General features: G+C 41.0%; 1 protein-coding gene across 7 annotated transcripts in view; it reads right to left on the bottom strand.

Moving 5' to 3' along the window:
- Positions 1 to 20,767, bottom strand: part of CDCA2 (cell division cycle associated 2) — a 39,534-nt gene that overhangs the window by 9,660 nt on the left and 9,107 nt on the right. For 5 of the 7 annotated variants that reach the window (XM_075601578.1, XM_075601577.1, XM_075601579.1 and 2 more), the window contains 8 exons: positions 14,323 to 14,395; positions 13,393 to 13,652; positions 12,550 to 12,622; positions 12,309 to 12,437; positions 11,653 to 11,723; positions 11,150 to 11,287; positions 4,397 to 4,574; positions 1,795 to 4,072 (listed from right to left, as the gene is read on the bottom strand). In XM_075601578.1, the coding sequence (XP_075457693.1) occupies positions 2,787 to 4,072; positions 4,397 to 4,574; positions 11,150 to 11,287; positions 11,653 to 11,723; positions 12,309 to 12,437; positions 12,550 to 12,622; positions 13,393 to 13,652; positions 14,323 to 14,395 (2,208 nt within the window). In that variant the 3' untranslated portion in view covers positions 1,795 to 2,786. Of the gene's footprint in view, positions 1 to 1,794; positions 4,073 to 4,396; positions 4,575 to 11,149; positions 11,288 to 11,652; positions 11,724 to 12,308; positions 12,438 to 12,549; positions 12,623 to 13,392; positions 13,653 to 14,322; positions 14,396 to 20,767 lie in introns of those variants that run through there. The other 2 variants (XM_075601575.1, XM_075601580.1) reach the window with 2 other exon arrangements.

Genomic DNA, 20,767 nt, shown 5'->3' on the forward strand with positions numbered 1-20,767 from the left:
GGAGAACCTCCTCTAAGGTTTCAAAATGCAGCCTCTCTTATTGGAGGCACAATGAGGCAAAATCACTCAACATCTTATTTACCATTCAAAACGCACAACAAACAACAATAGCGAGTACAGAACAAATTCTGATTCTGTTAGAAGACAAGTTATGGGCTTATACCTAAATGAGCAAACAATACAGCATGAATTCAAGAATTACTTGTGATCAGTTTTGAACCGGTACAATTTTTTATTTTATAAACATGTTTAGCCCATTCAGTGCAAGACTGTGTAGGTACTACACACGTCCACGGCCATGTGATTGTTGTTACAGTGATTACAAGAGCCTAATTTCTCACCTTTCTCGTTTCTGAACACTGGCGCAGCAAGATCAGCTATGGAAACGTGCTGGCCAAAAGGGTTATGGACGACTTTGTTTTCCTCAGTCATTTATCCAAACACAGAGCTACATAAGTATTTCAGAAATGAACATGCCAACAGTGTGAAAAAGAAACATCAAATTACATTTTCAAAGAATTAAAAATGTAAAAGATGGATGGACAAAAAAAAAAGATAGGATAAAACGAAAAGCGGCATTTACTGAACAACTGTGGAGTTTTAAAGTCTGATGAAGCCGTTTTAGTGAATAACTTATAATAGTGCATAATGCTCAGGGATTTAAGTTGGTTACACAGAGCTGCCCTCTGCTGGAACACAGAGTAATAACCAACAATGAAGCTTTGCAGCCTGCAGCGAGTGACCCAAAGTGGAGCAGATATGCTGCCTTGAACAGGAATATAGCAGGGCCTTGCCCATACCTACTGGTTTAGTTGGAACAGTCCTGTCTCGACAATGTTCTAAAAATAAGTCAAATGTCCCGGCTTTTAGCTTTTCCCTATTTGGACCCACTTAAAACCGTTAAATAGACACCATGTTTTTATGTGATGGATCGTATCAAAGAGTAAACATGTTAAATATATAGGTAAACTCATTTACAATTACAGGTAATATAGTGTATACAGCATAAATAGGGAACCTATTAAACAAATGCCATTTAATATTTATTGTTAAGTGATGTCATTTGTTTTATAAAAGCATTTTTTTTCCTCCCGGTTTCTACATTGGAAAATCTAGTCGCCCTACCTTACAACCCTCACCTTCTCAAAAACATTGACAATACTGGGTCGACCAGCATATTTACCTACAAAAGCAAAGCGAAGGAGTCACTTCCAGCACCGTAGGAGTTAAAAAGAATAAAATACTGAACTATGTTTTCATTGAATTAAATTCCTCAAGGGTGCTATAAAACAAACAGTGTGTTGTGCTCAGCTTATGTCTAGTTACACTGGCTGCTGAGAAGTCTATAAACACTGGTAGTTACTGGAATCTCCAGCAGGGCAGGGTAAACACTTTGCTGCCGGAGGTCAGCAATACATTGCAGAGCAATATATAACATGAGCAATGCCGTGCAGAGCTCTGGCTGTGGAGGGGTTAAAATATGCAGAAAATATGGGCAAATAAATTACTCCCATACAATTTAATGACTCCTGTAATATATTTGATTAATTAGTTGTTGTAATTTACAGTTGTTTCAGAAACTACTGTGCAGACATCTCTGAGGTGGAATCCTGGTACCTGAAAGGAACCATGATAATATCTAATTACAGAGGTGTAACAAAGGCACAGGGGAAATAACGAGGCCTGGCAGATCACGCAATGCATGCATGCGTTGTGTGACACTGAAATCAAACGTGATCGATACCAACCTCAGCCACAATTCCTGTTATAGGAGGACAATACAAACACATCCGATGCAAAGACAAAAACACATTTAATTCAGATTTTTTTTTGTACAGACAAATCAGGAGTCGATGGATTACGATCGCAAACAATGCAAAGAACAAACAACAAACAAGAAAAGAAAAAAAAACACTGCAGAATGAGGCCATGTGTCTGCTCCCCCCTTTCAGCCCCTCCGATTACTTCTCGTTTCCTGGTCCACAATTAAAACAACCCTTTACAGTTAGTTCTAGATAAAAATAGACATGTTATATAAAGAGGGAAAAAGTCTGGCTCATCATTTTATTGATTAAAAAGTTTTGTGCTCGTTTTATTTATTTTTTTAAATAAAGGTTTATTTTCTTTGAGAACGTTGAATTCTTGCACACACCATTTTCTAATGTCCAGCAAAGCTGTAAATTTTGACCCAAGAATTCAGAACCAGAATAGGTTCTCATTATTTATTAGAGGGCAAGAAGGACAATAAAACATCCGCCACAAACCTTATTCCTGGCTCAGAAGGTGCACTTGGGATGCTCATTAGATCACAAGCACTTTGATTGAGGGATAAAATACACATACACAATCATGGGGATATACTGCAACATGTTCACACTTTGCTAGAGGGACCTGCAACGCATAAGGCAACGTGTGTATATATATATATATATATAGATATATATATATCTATATATATATATATATATGTGTAAAGCAGGATATTACAGAACACTTGCTCAGAGAAGTTATGAAATATAAAGCCACAATTATGTTATTGTATTATATGTATATGGGTTTTGAGAGCTTCCCCTCCTGAGGTGGCTGTGCAGAGTTGGATTTTCTGATAGTGACCAAGAAGCAGATGTATATAAGATTACAGAGCTTTTGGGAACGTGCGCCATTGTTTGAGGTGCCCTAAGTGGGTACCCTGGTAAGTGTGCACTGCCAGAGAATAGTAACTATTAGGCACTTGTTACAACTAGGAGTACCTTTCTCTTGCTCTGTGCACAGAAACGCTGCAGCTTCTAAGCCTTCTCAATGGTGTGGTTTGTTTCTGCTTCAGAATGGCAGATGTTGAAGTCTTTATAGGAACAGCTTGATGTCCTCCTCTTAATGTCACGAACAGCTGAGGCTTCCTGGAGCATGGAGTTGCACAAGGTTCTTCTCCGGGATTTTCTGACGGGGACGGGTTGGCCCTTCTCCTTTTTTTGGGCTGGGCTACACATCCCATTTTCCAGCCCCTGGTTAGGGCTCTCTACTTGTTTCAGTGTTGAAAAGCTTATGGACTGCCTTCTGCCTCTCTCCTCTGTGCCCTTCTCCTCTTGCACCCAGGACAGCCCAATGACCTCAGAATCTCTGTGCAGTCTCATGCTGCGTCTCACCTTCCTACTTGGTGCGGACTGCAGAGTCTCTTCGATGGAGAAGGCTGCATCATCTACAAAATGCGGTGACACAGTAGAGCGGCCATCCTGTGGGCTGGTCTCCACCACGCTGCCCTCCGGGTGGAGGTAAAAAATGGTGGTCCTACGAAGGTTCCTGGAGGACCTTCCAGATGTTCTGGCAGTGACAGTTTCTGTCATTAAGGACGAAATTGTATCATTCAGGGATGAGCTGCTGGTGAGGTTCTCCACTGGCGGCTCCTTACAATCTCTGGCTGGAGATTGGAGTTCACCGCTTACGGGTTGTGGGGCACATGTACTTCCCCATGAAAACTGAGCATTGTGCACAGCATGGAGTCCCTGAGCCACAGATTCCGGTGACACAGCTGATAGCAGTTGTGGAGTAGTTTCCTCTTCTAAAACACGTTGTGACACACACTTACATGTGACAGACATTCTCTGGGAGCTGCAAGATGCTGCCGTACCATTTGATTCTTTCTTCGCCAGGGACGTTGCAATTGTGACAGTGCTACTTGCTAACGGGTTAAGCCTATCCGGCTGCTTCTTTTTCGTCCTCTGTGTCCCTGCAGTTGGGTGAGGCCCTTCACTCCCCAGGCAGCCAATGAGGTGACCGGAATCTAGGACAGGGGCAGTTACTTCTGAGTGATCTGAGCTTCTTGTAGTTGAATTACTATGTACGACTCTCAAACAGCCCTGCTTATTTTCTGGGGTCTGAGCTATTCCTTCCCAACACACCTGTAATGTATCATTCTCCTGTCTTCCCAATGTCCTAACAAGTTCATTGTCAGACTCCTTGAAAGTAGAATGGTCACTGTTGTCGTGGACTTTTCCTTGGGTTCTACTCTCAGATCCTTTTGTCCTTGTAACCTTCATGACTTCTTTGCTCACATCTCTAGGTCTTGAACACCTACCTAAAATGTGAACAAAATGCAGCAAAGAAAACAGTTATGTAGCAGAAATATAGAAAACAAGGGCAATAGATTTGGTCATTTACAGCTCAAGGAACATTCCCACATGCATTTAGCAGTAGCTTAGGAAGTGTTTGTATGACCTGCAACCCATTCACATTAACTCCAAGCACTATCATAATTCCCTTACAGACCACGGCTGATTTATAGTGAGCTAACGTTTTGAACTTGTCCATATAATGCTTCTCTTACAAAGTCGTACACTTAAGACTCCTTAAAGTGATTTGCAGTGTTACATTTACTACAAAGTATAAAAATTACAGGTACCGTGGAAAAAGTTCCAGCCGGAGGAGGTGGACGGCATGGGGCAAAACTCCGGGAGCTCTGGGATGGGGCTCAGGAGCGGCGTTTTGGAGGCCGTCTCTCGCTTTCCGTACAGGGGTTTCTGCAGATATTTCTGAGATCTTCCTCCGCTCTTCTTCCCTTTCCCACGAGCAGCTCTCAGCTGAGATGGGGCAAAGTAATTAGTGTGTGTGTATGTATATATACACACACACACACACACACACACACACACACAATCACTAGTGAGCACATTCACATGTCTCAGACAGTTCTGCACCCCTGCCTTTCAACCATTATCACCCAGCTCCCACTGCAGCAAGGGATTCTGGGAAATGACATGCAAATGAACACACGTATCACCGTGTGCCTGGAATATCCATACACATGGAGCCCATTTAAGCAAATGCATCGGCGTTCACGCAGCATGGGACTAGCGAAATATTGCAAGGCAAGAATAAACCAACCTCTCACTGATGATAGTCATTAAGATTGAAACATGCCTGTGAGTGGTTTTGACTTGCTTTGCTTGAGAAAGTTCCCGTTCCGGTACCGAAACGTCGGATTGGACGTCTCGTTTTACTACATGCCTGAATACACTGATTTTGTATTATTCAACTGTAGTGCTGTCTTCACTTACCTGACGCAAGAATGGTAATATATATACACACACACATATATACATACACACACACACACACACACACACACACACACACACACCTCAACCCCCTTATAAGCTGTGCTTGGGGTCCAAAAAAAATCACATTGCGCTATAAGTGGATCGCGTTAGATATAATGTACAATTGTATGCATTGTACAATAAAGTATTTACGATACAAATAATCGCGATGTAAAGTATTCATAAATACAAAAATTGGATCCACGCTTGTATCACGTTATAAGCGGATTCGCGTTGTAATGGGGTTGAGCAGTATACACACACACACACATAATTTACACACATTTATTTAAATAATTATAGATGAGAAAAACAAGATTTCCAAAAATTTACATTTAGATTCTCATAATATATGAATGTATACAAAATAAATCTACATTTATATCTAAAAAAAAAAAATTAGGATGTGAAAAGACAGCTAAACAATATATTAAAGTAAAGCTTTCTGGACTGTATTTTTTAAAGATTAATACAATGTGTGCTTTAAAGCAAAACAGGAAAGAATATTTCTAAAATAAATTCCTGGAGGCAGGGGAGGGTTAAAGGAGAAAAAAAAACAAAAGAATTCCTATTTGCACTCACCTATACTAATAAATGGTTAGGAGAGATTCAATCCCTGGGTAAAAACCCATACACCATTTAGTGATACACAATAAAATCAGTGATACACAATAAAATCATTTAATATACAATTATGCAAAGACAAATACATTTTGTTAAAAGAAACAGGGGGTGGGTGCAGAGAGTGGAGTGGGCAATCTGACCTTGTATAGTCAGCACACAGCTAACAGACGCAAATGCTTATTGGTATACCATGTCAGACTACTGCATAAACCCTCCTATCGTGCACTCACTCTAGCATGCTACAAGCGGTGTATGCATGACATAGTCATGGGAAAGACCTCAAGCACGTTAACCTGTGTGTGTAAACTGCTAGCACTTGTGTCCTATCTCAGTGGAAATTGTGCTGTACTGCACCAGTTGGAGGGTTTATGCAGTAGTCTGACATGGTATACCAATAAGCATTTACGTCTGTTAGCTGTGTGCTGACTATACAAGGTCAGATTGCCCACTCCACTCTCTGCACCCACCCCGTTTCTTTTAACAAAATGTATTTGTCTTTGCATAATTGTATATTAAATGATTTTATTGTGTATCACTAAATGGTGTATGGGTTTTTACCCAAGGATTGAATCTCTCCTAACCATTTATTAGTATAGGTGAGTGCAAATAGGAATTCTTTTGTTTTTTTTTCTCCTTTAACCCTCCCCTGCCTCCATACATGTGTCTTTTTCCTGTATGCACCTCCTATCTATATGTATATATTTTATGTACATTTGGTGAGCAGCAATACTCTCTGTCTTAAAATAAATTCCTGAAAGAAAACATACATTTTACTACCGACATTTTTATTTTGCTATGGTGCTTTATAGCACTTGAAGGGTTAACTTGCCAACTTTAGCATTGAGATAGAGTGGAAAAACCCTTCCCGGTCTCCCAGTTTAGCTGGTAACACTGTTGATTAGTCCACATTTCTATTATAGATAAATATAAACACTATGGTATAAAGCTCTCTTCTGGTCCCTACATCATCCCAACTGATCACGCAAAAAAAAAAAAAACAATCTTGTGGCTACCATAATGGACTATAAAAAAAGGCAATATTAATTAGTAAATAAATATTTTCTCCGTGGTAGCCAATACTTACGTTCGATAGCACAGGGAGGGACCTTAGGAAAAAAAGTGCTAATAGAGGTTCAGGTAGCCACTCTGCAAATCTTTTCTGGAGAGGCTTGGGCAAGGGGTCATGGAGGTAAAAGTGGGAGTTTGGCAAACAGGAGAGACCCATTTTAAATACAGATAAAACTAGAAAACTTCTAAAGACTAAATCCAATTGGAATAGAAAGGAGGAGCAGATAAGATAATCGTACAGACTGAAAAAAAAACTTAAATGCATACTTGCTAATGCAAGGAGCCTGACAGATAAAATGGGGGAGCAAGAATTGATTGCTACAAGGGAGCAGTATGATATCATAGGCATTACTGATAGATGGTGGGATGAAACTCATGACTGGGCAGTTAATTTAGAGGGTTATTCCCTTTTTCCAAAGGATCAGGCAAATAGAAGAGGCGAAGTATGCTTATATGTTAAACCGGATCTAAAACCTATTATAAGGGAAGATGTTTATGAAGGGAATGATGAAAATGTAGACATTATTGATAGAAATTAGCAGTGGAGGTAAAAGTACAAAGAAAATGTTTGTAGAGATATGCTATAAACCACCAAATATCTGTGAGACTGAGGAAGCCAAAATACTTTTGCAAATGGAGAAAGCATCAAATCTAGATCATGTTTGCATTATGGGTGATTTGAATTAGCCAGACATAGAGCAATGAGATTAGCATTACAACGAAAAGAAACAGGTTTTTGTTGGTGCTTAAAGACAATTACATGACCCAAATAATTGAGGTACCAACCTGGAGAGGGTCAATACTGGATTTGGAAATCTCAAATGTAGAAGTAATACCCAAATGTTCCCGGACTTAAATATTTGTTAACAGTGATCATAATGTGGTCTCATTTGAAATAAATTATTAAAAACCATATTACTTGGGTTCAACAAAGACTTTGAACTTTAGAAAGGCAGATTTGAATAAAGTGAGGACTAATTTACAAGGAATGCATAGGGATGGTGTTTGTACAGGTAAAAATGTGGAAGATAAACGGGCAGTCTTTAAAACCTTGTTAGAAAAAGGACACTTAGAAGTGTATACCCTTGGAGAATAAAAGAAACAAGGCTAAATCAATGTGTCTAAATAAAAGTCAGACTGGACAGCGGCATATCAGAATTATAAGGAATGTAACAAAGGTTCTAAAAGGGCAATCAAATTAGCAAAAATAGAAAATGAAAAAAGGATTGCAATAGAAAGTAAGATCAACCCTAAAAAGTTATTTTAGTACCTTAATAACAAAAAAATGAGAAAAGAATATATAGGACCCTTTCAGTGTGAGATGGGCAGGCAACTTATTGGAGATGAGGAAAAAGCAGTGGTATTAAATACCTTCTTTGCCTCTGTATTTACCAGGGCAAAATCTAGTAGTGACACATGAGGAAGCCGCAACCACTATATTAACGAACAATTGCTTAACTGAGGAAGAAGTTCATAGGCGGCTAGATAAAATTTAAGTAAATAAGGCACCTGGCTCCGATGGCATACATCCAAGAGTTCTTATGGAGCTAAATTCAGTAATAGCCAAACCACTGCATGTAATATTCAAGGACTCCATTTCCAGACACTGAGTATCACAAGATTGGCGTAAAGCAGACGTGGTGCCTATATTTAAAAACACAGCTTGTAGACAGCAGGCTTAGCAACAGTGCCCAAAGTAATGCAGTAGCTGCAAAGGCAAACCAGATCTTAACTTACATTCAACGGTAATGGATGGAAGGGAAGTACACATAATTATGCCCCTTTATAAAACATTAGTAAGACCAAACCTTGACTATGAAGTACAATTTTGGGCACCACTCCATAGAAAAGACATTATAGAACTAGAGAAAGTGCAGAGCAGAGCCACCAAATTAATAAAGGGGATGGATAATGTGATTTATGAGGAGAGGCTAGCTAAAACTATATACAAATATATTTGGGGACAATATAAGGAGCTTTCAAAAGAACTATTCATCCCAAGGGCAGTACAAACGACTTGGGGTTGGAGATTTCATCAGCAACAAAGGAAAGTGTTCTTTACAGTAAGGGCAGTTAATATGTGGAATTCATTACCCATGGAGACTGTGATGGCAGATACAATAGATTTGTTAAAAAAAAAGGTTGGACATCTTTTTAGAAAGGAAAGGTGTACAGTACAGGGATATATCAAATAAGTAAACATGGGAAGAATCTTGATCCAGGCAGTGATTTCTTCCAAATTAGGGAAGAGCGGATGTTCGTCTGAATAATATGTAAAAACAAATAAAAAATGCACAATAGTGAAGCCAATATGGGTGAATTCAAAAGTGTTATACTCACAAATTCCCTCTATATAAATGGCATGTCAGAGACCAAGTCTCTCTCTGACTGAAGCAAGGTGTAAGGCCGAGTCCCCGGTGCTGATGGCGGCGCCTCAATCAGGCAGTGGGTCCTGTTGTCGACTCACGAAGAGCTATGGCGCGTCAGCCAGCAGGGAAGACAAGAATTTTGTGCTGGGAGCCAATGGCAGGGCAGATAGTTTGGACCAATGGCTGCTTGGGCTGTGCATTGTCATGCCCCCCCCCCCCCACCCACCGCGACTCCAATTGCTCCCTACAGACCGCATATTGCGGTTTTAAAGCGGTGTACCCACCGTCAGGACGCCAGGCGGGCGTGTGTGCAGCAGTCAACACTGGGGCCGTAGCCTAATGCAACTTCGTTGGTAGCCAGAAATTAAGCCAATTTCTCCAGTGTTCCTCAAAAAAAGGAGAGACTCACAATAGTATAGTACAGGTAGTCCTCGTTAAAAAACGTTTCACTTTACAACGAATGGCATATCCAATGCAACCCGAAGGGCCGTTTTTCGACGCCTGAATGCATTATCCGACGCTCACCGCCACTGATTAACATGGGACTCACTTTACAACAGTTTCACTATCCAACGCTACTTCCAGAACGGATTCCGTTGGATAACCGAGGACTGCCTGTATGTCTATACTTATACTGTGAAATCACATAACAAGTAACAAGTGTGCACTCACATTATACACAAAGGAAATGTGCATATCAATGTAAGAAGATTCCCTTACATTGATATTCACATTTCCTTTGTGAATAATGTAAGTGCACACTTGTTACTTGTTATGTGATTTCACAGTATAAGTATAGACATAATATACTATTGTGAGTCTCTCCATTTTTTTGGAGAACACTGGAGAAATTGGCTTAATTTCTAGCTACCAACGAAGTTGCATTACCCCTTGCTTCAGTCAGAGAGAGACTGGGTCTGACATGCCATCTATATAGAGGGAATTTGTGAGTGTAACGCTTACCCTGTTTATAACACTTTTGAATTCACCCATATTGGCTTCACTATTGTGCGTTTTTACATTTGTTTTTACATATTCTTCACGTGAGCATCCGCGCTCCCCTTATTTGGAAGAAATTGCATCAGTTTGGACTAAGGAATGGTCCTTAAAGGGTTAATGAGACCCTTTACATTATTTCACACTTTGTTCACATATTTGGTGATTATATACTGTGCTATTGATTTGTGCACAATTATATTTTATTATCATTATGTGTAAATAGTTGTTTAATTCACCATTACTTAGTAAGCACTTTATTATTTATACACTCCAATCCCGCACAAGAGCGCCCAGTTACAATCCTTTCTATCGTGATCCAGGGAGTAATCTGATTGCCAATATTTGGAGTCGGGAAGAAATGTATTTTTCCCCTTATGAGATACCATTAGATGATTTTTTGTTTGCCTTCGTCTGGATCAATATACTGCAAGTAGAAATTTAGGATATCTGTCGTCTAAATTTAGCATAGGTTGAACTAGATAGACGTATGTCTTTTTTCAACCTCATCCAATATGTAACCTGTAGCCCCTTTTACAATACTTGCGTAGGATACTCTGAAGGCAAATTCCCTCTCCTTTAGCACAAGACAAATGTTTAATCTTTGCTAATACTTTGTTAGGCTTTAGTACACCTTCAGAGGCTGAAGGAGCAGCCTTGTGTTCAGAGGGGGCACTGGAAATAGTGACCAGCAGGTGAACACACAACTGAGGAAAGAAAGCCCCGATTAAAATAGCCTAAGGAGAAGTAGGGGACAACCCTAATCGGCTGCCAACAAGTCAGAAAGAGTGTCCTTGCAGTGCTGGCACTTCCTGTGCGAACTGGCAGTTCTGGGAGTATGTAAATAAAAAGTAGTGGTACATATATCTAGTAACAATCAGACTTTACATTTAAAAAACACCTACATATAGCTGCTTTGCACCTTATTGGTATTGCTTTTGATACAGATACAAGATATACATTTACAACTCCATACACATTATTTCACGTTATACACACCTGTGCTTTCCTGGACACAACTGACCCTGGCTTTTTGTTCTTTTGGAACTTATTCCTGGCTCCAGTTTTCACCTGTTTCGTGCTGGCGTCTCCTGCTTGTGAGATGTTACATACGGAGCTCTCCTTTAATATGCAAAACTGTCAGGAAACAAGGCATCTGGAGTCAGAATTGCTCTTCTAACCTACCTGATTGTATGTATACAGTACTGTTGCACTGTAACCCACAGTAGGAGACCCCCCCCCCCCCCCAATTCAAACGGGGAACACAGCAGACTTGCCTTTGTCTCTATACAACTATTAGCAATTTACTAATTACAGTGGTAATGCGTTCAAAAGGGGAGTTCTGTGCTACCTTCCCACACAAAAGGGGGGAAACCTCTTGGCATTTGGAATTTGTTAGAGACCCTGTAACTGTGGGGTGTTTTACACAGAATCGGGTTCAGTGTAGTCATGCACCATATTGCACAGATCTCCAAACAAAAAGATGCTTGTTGATCCTCTACCTTTCTCTTAATCGAGGAACGTGTTACTCTTCTGCCAGCAGATGAGGTACCAGACTCTGGGAGGGAGGTTTCTGCAAGAAAAAAAGCCATATAAAACATGGTTATCGGAGGACATCATGTGTTCTACTAGCACACATTATGCATTAGAAAGCTCCCAACAATAAAACAACCCAACTGAGTGAAAATTAAACCAATCGCAGGTCCTCATGCACAAATAAAGTGGTCACATTTTATTTATTCTAGTCACATTTTATTTTTTTAGCACTCAGTTGTAAAGACACCTCTTTAGACAAAACCCTTCAGAAACACGTCTGCTACATGAACAATCAGCATTAACCACCTTTGCGTTTCTGTAAATGTGATAACTTGCGATTATTACATGCGCGTTATTTTGTATTTACATTTATTGCAGACGTTCATGCTACTTTCAACTGCGCTTCGATATATATGCATGGAACTTCATAATTAATCACTCGGCAGCAGCAGAAATGGATTACAAATGTTGCCGGAGGGCCCTGCAGTGCATTGCTTTGCATGTAACAGGTACTACCTGTTACATGCAAAACAATGTCCTTCAGGCCCTCCGGCAGCATTTGTAAACCATCTCTCGGCTAGAGCAGGACAGGGAGCCAGTGTGTGTTTATAAGCTGTTTCACTGTTATATGGTGAGGAGGACTCTAACGAAGGAGAAAGATCCAGCTTGGTCTGCAGACTGGATGGATGTGACCAGGTATTCAGCTTTAACACTTCTGCTTCTTCAGTGGGCAAAGTCTCGTGATCATGTTCTAGAAACAGATGAGGTTCAGTCAGAAATTGTTTCCTGGTGATAACTTGTATTTTTGCGCTGAAAAACAACTCTTTTAAAAGTGCTCATTATTACGGACAGACAAACAGTACCTGGCAGGGATATAGAGATGGGAGAGTTGCTGCTTGGGGACTCAAAACATAGAGAGTGAGGCTGAAGGGTCTCCTAGATTAAAGAGAGAACACACGATGTATAAATCAGTTGTAACTGAAACACTGCATTATCAAAGGAATATAATATACACACTCAACAAGCAGCTCTGAGTCCTCAGCGTATCGACTATGACAGAAAATTGATAGTTCAATGTTGGGATCTCACATCAAGAGATGCAAACAAGTTCCACCCTGGATGAAAGGATCAGGAGAGGATTCCACACAGAGGAGCCTCAGCGTCTGAGGACTGACTGGTACTAAGTTATATAGTCAGTGACATCTACTCCTAGGATGCATGATAGGAGGGAAAAGGAGTAGCTGAGCATGTTGTCATAATGGTGCTATTAACTAGAGATAGCAATTATTTTTATTTCAGACGAATTGGGTCTCATTTTTGAAGACTCCTGTAATAACTGTGGATGGATAAAGAGCTGGCGTGACCGGAGATACAATGGTCTGTGCCAAGCTTAGGTCTGGGAGCAAACAACAATAGAGCTTTATTAAAAAGTGATGCATACACGCTCTAACCCAGTGTTTTTCAACAGGGGTTCTGCGGGAATCTCTAAAGGGTTCCCTCCAATTTTTAGGTCATTTGAAAATTATACCAAGTACAAAATACATTTCAATGCATCTGATCTCAGGCACGTTATTAGAGATGTTTGGGGTTCTGTAGAATTTCACAATATAATGATAGGGTTCCTTAAATAAAAAAATTAAAAAAAGGTTGAAATCCACTACTCTATCATTGGACTGTATGATCACTGATGCTGCAATGACACTCACAGCATCCGCGTAGTCAAAGTTTGGCTGTTGCAGTGGCTGCAGAGGGCTGTGGGTCAATGTCTGCATGGCAGCTGGTGTGGAGCTGCCTGATGTTGAGCGATTGTAGGGGGTCCCTCCCCGACGAAGAGGGGTGTTTGGTGGCAATTTTTCGTCAAATAATTCAGGGCTTAACACTTTGCCAAAAGTAACCCTCTTCCTCCTCCCCGAATCCTTAACATTTTCTCCGGTTTCTGGCATTTTGACTGGAATCTGAATGTTTTCTTCCATAAGAAAGGGAAAATGAAGAAGGGAAAATGAAGAAAAAAGGGAAAATTGAAGAAAAAACACAAACCTAAAACAGATCAGAATGACTGAACATGTTATACACACGCACAAAACAACATTATGCAAGACGTGGCTTCTAAAATGAAGTAGCGGTATTGTGTCTGGCTCCACAAAATTCAACTTTTAACATTGGAGAAAAGCTATTCAGTCACTTACCTGAAACGTCGTACTACCTGTATGCTCTTGAAAATTTAAATGTGGATACCATTTTGCAACAGCTTCAGTTTACAGGGTAGTCTTTTCCTTGCAAGGAGCTTCTCAAAAACAGTGAGTTTTATCAATTGAGTGCTGCTGCTCCTTACATAAACCCTTTTGGAAAAGCTATCCAGACCATATTTTAAAAATAGAAAGAATATTTATGCTTAGAAAGCAGGAAGGGAAATTGGCACCCTAAAATAAATCTAGAAAGTCAAAAACTTAGCGGTACTTTGGGCTTTTAAATTAAAAAGCGGTAGTGTTCCTTACCCCTTAGTACTATCACATTTAAACCACTGGTTAAAACAGTTTTTCTAATAAATCTCTTGGAAGTCTGCATGGAAAACACACTGTGCACACAGCTAATTTGGGGTGGAGCTGCACCATTAAGGACATTTATAGATTCCTTACCACAGTCTGAGGATTCTGCTCCTTTAAATGACAGGGGAAGTTCGTGTTCTCCAATCTCAGAAAATGTAAACCCCTATGAAGATAAAGAGTGTTTCATAGGCCGTCACCCCAACTGGATCTCTCAGTCAATAAACAATGCTCCAATTCATCATAATTTACATTAAACGCTCATTTAAACAAACAATGCCTTCGTGTTGTAGCTCAGACTAGTGTAGTGTAACTACCTCCTTGGTTCAAAGGGCAATCAGATTAGCACAAATTTAAAGCTGCAGTTCAGTCTTTTTATTTATTTATTTATTTTTTTAAGTCAATAGTTTCATGTGGGCAATCTCTAATTACCTAAAGAACTGTATAGCTGCCAGTCAATTCGTTCTCCATGTATTGATCGGCGAAATTTGGCGACATCTTCAGATATGGCATATGTTTTTCATCTGCTTCTGTCAGTCAGTGGAAGCTCATGAATATTTATGAGCACTCCTGCACTGACATGTGCAAGAGGGAGGGCAGGGCTGACAAAGGTGTGTGCCAGGGCTTGTGACAGGACATGAAGGGGCAGTGCCTTAGCAAATGCTTGTTAAAATAGAATACAAGAAAATTGGTCTTTCAAAGTTGTTTTTTTAAAAACAGAAAATGCTAAAGTATTTTTTCTTACTACAGAACTGATATATTAAAAAAAACACACATGCAGGATATTGACTGAACTGCAGCTTTAAACCGAAAAAAGGATTGCAATAAAAAGTAAGAATAACCCTAAAAATGTATTTATGTAAGTTAACAAAAAGATTAGAAGAGAGAATAGAGGACCCTTTTAATGTGAGATGGGCAGGGAAATTATTGGAAATAAGGAAATAGTGGAGGTGTTAAACGAATTCTTTGCCTCTGTATTTACCAATGAGGAGTCAATTGCAATAATATTGCAATCGGGGGAAGCCACAACCTCTATAATTAACGAACACTTGGTTAACTGAGGAAGAAGTACATAGGCGACTTGATAAAAGTTAAGGTAAATAAAGCACCTGGCCCCGATGGCATACATCCAAGAGTTCTTAAGTTCAGTAATAGCCAAACCATTACATTTAATATTCAAGGACTCCATTTCCACAGGCTGAGTACCACAAGATTAGCGTAAAGCAGATGTGGTGAAGTAAAGAACATCTACGAAACGCATTGGAATTGAACAAATACCTGTTTTTTATTTGCTCCAAATACATTGCCAGTATATCTTCAGTCTGCGGTATACACTGTGCTACCGACGATGAAACTTGCTGGTCGCCTCTGGTGACGTGATCTTGTGACGTCAGTAGCAGCCATCTGTGACGGCAGGGGAAGCCGGCCACACACCATAATGGTGAAGCCCGGCTGGCTACCCCTAGAATCGTGTGTAACTGTCTGCCTCTGTGGACTCATATGGCCGGTACATTTTGTGTGGTATAACCCCTTCCAGAAAAAGAGTATAATCACTGTATGATCTGGAAGGGTGAAATCTGTGTTTATTGTGGGGGAACAGGGAACGTGAAATGTATATATGTGTGTGATGGTAAGGGGGTACCCAGGCCAATAATAAAGGTATTATGCCCGGCTGGGTGCCCTTGAGCCACATTGGGGAATTGTGGAATGATGGCAGAAACACTGTAATTGTAATAAAATGTATGTGTGGTTCAGAATATCTCCCACCAGGTATAAGGTGGCGAGAGTAATGTCATTTCTAAGTTTAAAGTGTATAAAGGTAGCAGTGTTTTCATGTGTATGTATAAAAGAAAAACGGTTTTAAAGTCCGGCGCCTGGCAACATTGAAAGCAGCTTTTTGCTAACTTTGGCTGGGAAGCTCCTAGAGCGCTGAGATTTGCTGTGAGCGCCGTTCAGGTAAAACCAGGAAAAAATCACATAGCGCAATTTTTATACATTCATATAAAAATTGATGAAGGTAAGTGCCCCTGTTTTAATTGTTCCAACATATTAGGCACATAGGGATTTTCATTTGAAACGCCAGAGACAGAGGGAACACTTAATTTACAATCACTGTCGTTAGAAATGCATGACGGAAATTCCTGCAAATGAACGGAGCATCTCCAGCCCCGGACTTCTAACACACCCCGCTGGCGTGCTGCCTGGATGTCTGAAAAAGTCCGGAGTTGAAAGGCTCCGACCTACTAAGGTGTGAAGTGGGGAGGGGTAGCCCCATCTTAGTGTAAAGTCCGGACAGATCGGCAAATGGCCGCCCAGATTGAGTTTTGCAAGGAGAGGTTGGGTCTCATATGCTAAGCGGCAAAGGTGCGAGGTTCGCACATGCCCTTAGCAGAAGGCGAAGTCACCTCTGCCAGTCTTGTAAGGTATTGGCAACTCCGGGATAGGTGGGGAAAATTATCCCCACGGAGTGATTGGCTGCACAGGTTAGGTATAGGAGTTTTAACCCTATAAGAATCCGTGCAGCCCATCGGGAACCAGATTCACCTAAGTTCCATCTACAGTTCTAAAATTCTACAAGATTTCGTAAGAACTGAGGTTCTAAGTACCAATACCACAGTGGCAGAACGAACGAAGCAGTTCCGTCGGAGTACACAGCAGTGGCAAATTGCACCGCTGACTGAGGACTGTTTCCAGCTCTGTTTGCGAGCAACTACCACTCCTGGGAAATTGCTCCTAGAGACTTTTCTACTCAAGATTTCGTTTTGGAAACAAGATTTCGTTTGCCCCGTCCCAGTAAGTGTATTTTCACTGTAATTGTGTAATTGTGTAACAGTGTGTATGTCATTTGTGGAAATAAATGACAACTTATTTTATCTCTTTGCTTAGCTCAATCATATGATCCCCGGGTAAAAAGGTGTTAAAAGTGCTGGTCTCCCGTGACAATGTGAACACACTTTATTCCCAATAAATTGTAATCCTTCAACTAGCCAGCCAAGTAATGTGATTTGTGTATAATCATTTCTATGCAGACAGACTCTGTAATTCACTTAGCCGAGTTACTTGCTGACATTCCGAATCCAGACAAAGGCTGGGCGCAATTAGGTGTCAGGACAAATGGTGAGCAGGGAAGGGCTGAGTATCAGGTCTGAGGATGGGTTCTCAGCAAGGTAGAGCCTTTGTTCCCTGCAGACACTGAGGCAACTACCCAGCGGGAGGTATAGGGCTGGCAAGGGTAAACCATTGCCCGGGTAGGAGCCATTTCCATTGGCCAGTTTGAATTTCTCACTCGCCAGCAGCCACATCTTCACTTAAACAGTCCTGAGTGCCTAAGCATGCCCCCTCCTGATTGGTGCAGCCGGACAAACCCCGGGCTGGGGATTGGCTGCACCATCTTGATTCGTGCTCCGATTAGCCGACGGCTCCTTCCCCATAGAAAAGATAGGCACCAAGGTCTATGTAAGGAGCGCTGCCAATCTGAGTACCAAAAAAACTTTGGAGTTTGACGGAGACTCAACTGGCGGAAGTTTCAAAGTTGCTATTGCGAGAATAGCACTTTGAGGAACCAGGACGTGAAGCAGGCAGGGTAAGCCTACCTGAAGCAGGCCCCTGCACCTAAATCGAGGATAGTCTTCCCCCCCATGCCCCCAGTTGGTGAGTGTATGCCGTAACTGTGTATTTTGTATGTTTGCTGGCTTGCCAGAATAAACCCTCGTTTATTTAACTTCTTTGATCCGTCTGGTGATGGTGATCCCGGTGTTGAAAGTACTGGTCTCCCATGACACCACAATCGACCTGGATAGTCAATGTTGGGAGTCTCCCAGTATGGCCCTATGTTAACTCCAAGGAGCGACAAACTTCCATGGACGCGGTAACGGAGACCAACGAACGCGGACTACAACGATCCAGGACAAGTGGGACAACGGAGATATCCATCTACTCTGATCCGAGGAACGGACCGCAACGGACATCAGATGCAGTGGTCCAGTTGTGCGCCATATGTGGTAACATGTACCTAACATGTATTGTCTGAAAAATTAAGTTTGCTGTACGTGCATTTTTTACCCAGATCCAAATAGCACATTATATTATTTAATACACTATGAGTTGTGCGCTGTCTTTTTTTCTACTAGTATCCAAGATGCTGAGCCATCTGTACTGACTAGCTGCAGTCTCTTAGAATCACTAAAGGCTACATTTGTATCCATTTTTTTCACTTCCCTAGTGTTAACTTGGACACTAAAGGACACTATTTGATACATTTATTTTTCACGGAATATTGCTGAGACTTATTATATTATTGATTTTATTTCCACTGAATTGAATCAGTTGATATTAATCAATGCACTTTCAAATATTTAAAATAGGATCACTCAATCTGGTGCACGGTTTCTTCCACTATATCAACGCTTGATGGAGAAGGATTTAGACGTGCTTGTGAGCCTAATGTCAGGTAGTAGCCGCAAAGGCAAGAATGTCCTCGGATGCAGTGGGCGCACGCGCGACGGAGCGCATGGCGTCGCGCGCGCCTATCGCTCGAGTGATCTGAAGACTCAGATCACTGACGACAGGGAGGCGTAGCCGTGACGTCACGAGACTGTTCCGCCCTCATTGGCTGACCCACTCGTGTGACACGGCTGTCGCGCAACATCACATTTTTTTGTTTGCTCTAAATTCTGCCGTGCGGTCGTTCTTAATCGCATGCGCTCACTATGGTCGGCCCTCTAGAGTTGCGGCATTTTGTTCGCGCCGCGCGCACCATCACTCACACTATGGACGCAGCCTAAGGTCTTACATTGCATTAAATGGGGTATGAATAAAAATCGAAAGAAGCATAATTACAGTGGTATAAATCATTAGTAAGAACACAACCTTGAATATGGAGTAACAATTATACGCACTATATATATGTGTGTGTGTGTGTTCACCAGAAGGAAGGCTCACAGCTGGCAACTGAAACTGCCGGCAGACTGGAAAAAAGCCTCACTACTTCTGGCTCCCTACAGTGGCACTACAGGGCGTGGTTTACAGACAGTGAACACAGTGTATTCAGCAGGAGTAGCAGCAGACAGCAGCCAAGAGGTGCCGGTGGCCGTTTGTCCCACTATTTGCCTGCAGGAAGACTAGCAGCGCAGAGGATTGAGGCCCCGCTCCCACAGCCCACCGGACGAACTCTCGCGAGAGGGAGTGACGTCACCACGTTGTCACGTGGCACGGAGCGTCCCCAGGAGACGTGGGTGACCGGAGGAAGATTGAGAACTCTTCGTGGGAAAACAGAAAGAACTCTCTATATGTGAAACCGGACAGCACCTACCTTTAAGTACCGTGAGTACTATACGCACATTAGGTGCAGTGAGATAGACCTATGTAGGTTGATAAGAACGGAAAGAGACAGCTCACACAAGGAGACTGTGTGGAACAGTAGAGACACTAAGTGTGTGTGCTATTTACAACCTGGACTCATTTCCCTATTGGTTACATATCTACAGACTAAGGACTGTTGAAGAAATCTGCATAGTGTTACTACCCTTTTCCAATGAGTGTGAGATGCTCAGAATTCTCAAAAGTTTTATGATATCTCACAGAATGTGAGTCTTTTACTTATAGTCATTTTTATTAATAATTTTAATAAACTGTGTTACGCTATTTGTGTTCTATCTCTCTTCCTGCATGGGTACCTTTGCTCGAGATTGCAATTGCTGTGGATGACCAGCTGTTCCAGACTCATCATTTAATTGTTCCAGATCCCAGAGTGGATACAAGGCTTGATATTATCCTATACGCTGTGAGTGCATATTATACCTTCTGGCGGTTTATTTGTTAGAACATACTACCCTATGTTTGTTTTTTCTTGTCTCCATTTGCGCCTAGGTCATTCTCTTTGGATATATATATATATATATATATATATAACTATCCCCTCTTAGATGCCACTTTTCTAATGTTTAGGTAGCCTTTCCTCAAATCTGATTGTATATCCCCTTTATAAAATTTAGAAAGAGCAACCAAATTAATAAAGGGGATAGAAAATCTGACATGATGAAAGCCTACCTAAATAAGATTTGTTTACATTAGAAAATAGGCATCTAAAAGGGGATATGATAACTATATACAAACATATTTAGGGTCAATACAGGGAGCTTAAAAATAACTATTCATTGCAAGTGCAGTGCAAATTACACAGGGTCATCCCTTAAGGTTGGAGGAAAGGAAATTTCACCAGCAACAAAGGAAAGGGTTCTTTACAGTATGGGCAGTTAAAATGTGGCATTCATAACTCATGGAGACTGTAATGGCAGATACAATAGGGATCTAAAAAATAAATAAAAGGTTGGACATCTTTTTTAGGAAAGAAAGATAAACTAAATAAGAAAACATGGGTATTGAGCCAGTGAGAAATCAGATTGCTATTATAGTCAGGAAGGAATTTATTTTTCCCTTTATAACACATCATCGGATGTTTCACTGCGATTTTTTTTTATCTTACGCTTTATCAGTGTACTGTAAATAAGAAATATAGGATAAGTATTTGTCGTCTAAA

This window comes from Ascaphus truei, chromosome 5 (assembly GCF_040206685.1).
Source record: "Ascaphus truei isolate aAscTru1 chromosome 5, aAscTru1.hap1, whole genome shotgun sequence".
NCBI classification, from domain to species: Eukaryota; Metazoa; Chordata; class Amphibia; order Anura; family Ascaphidae; genus Ascaphus; species Ascaphus truei.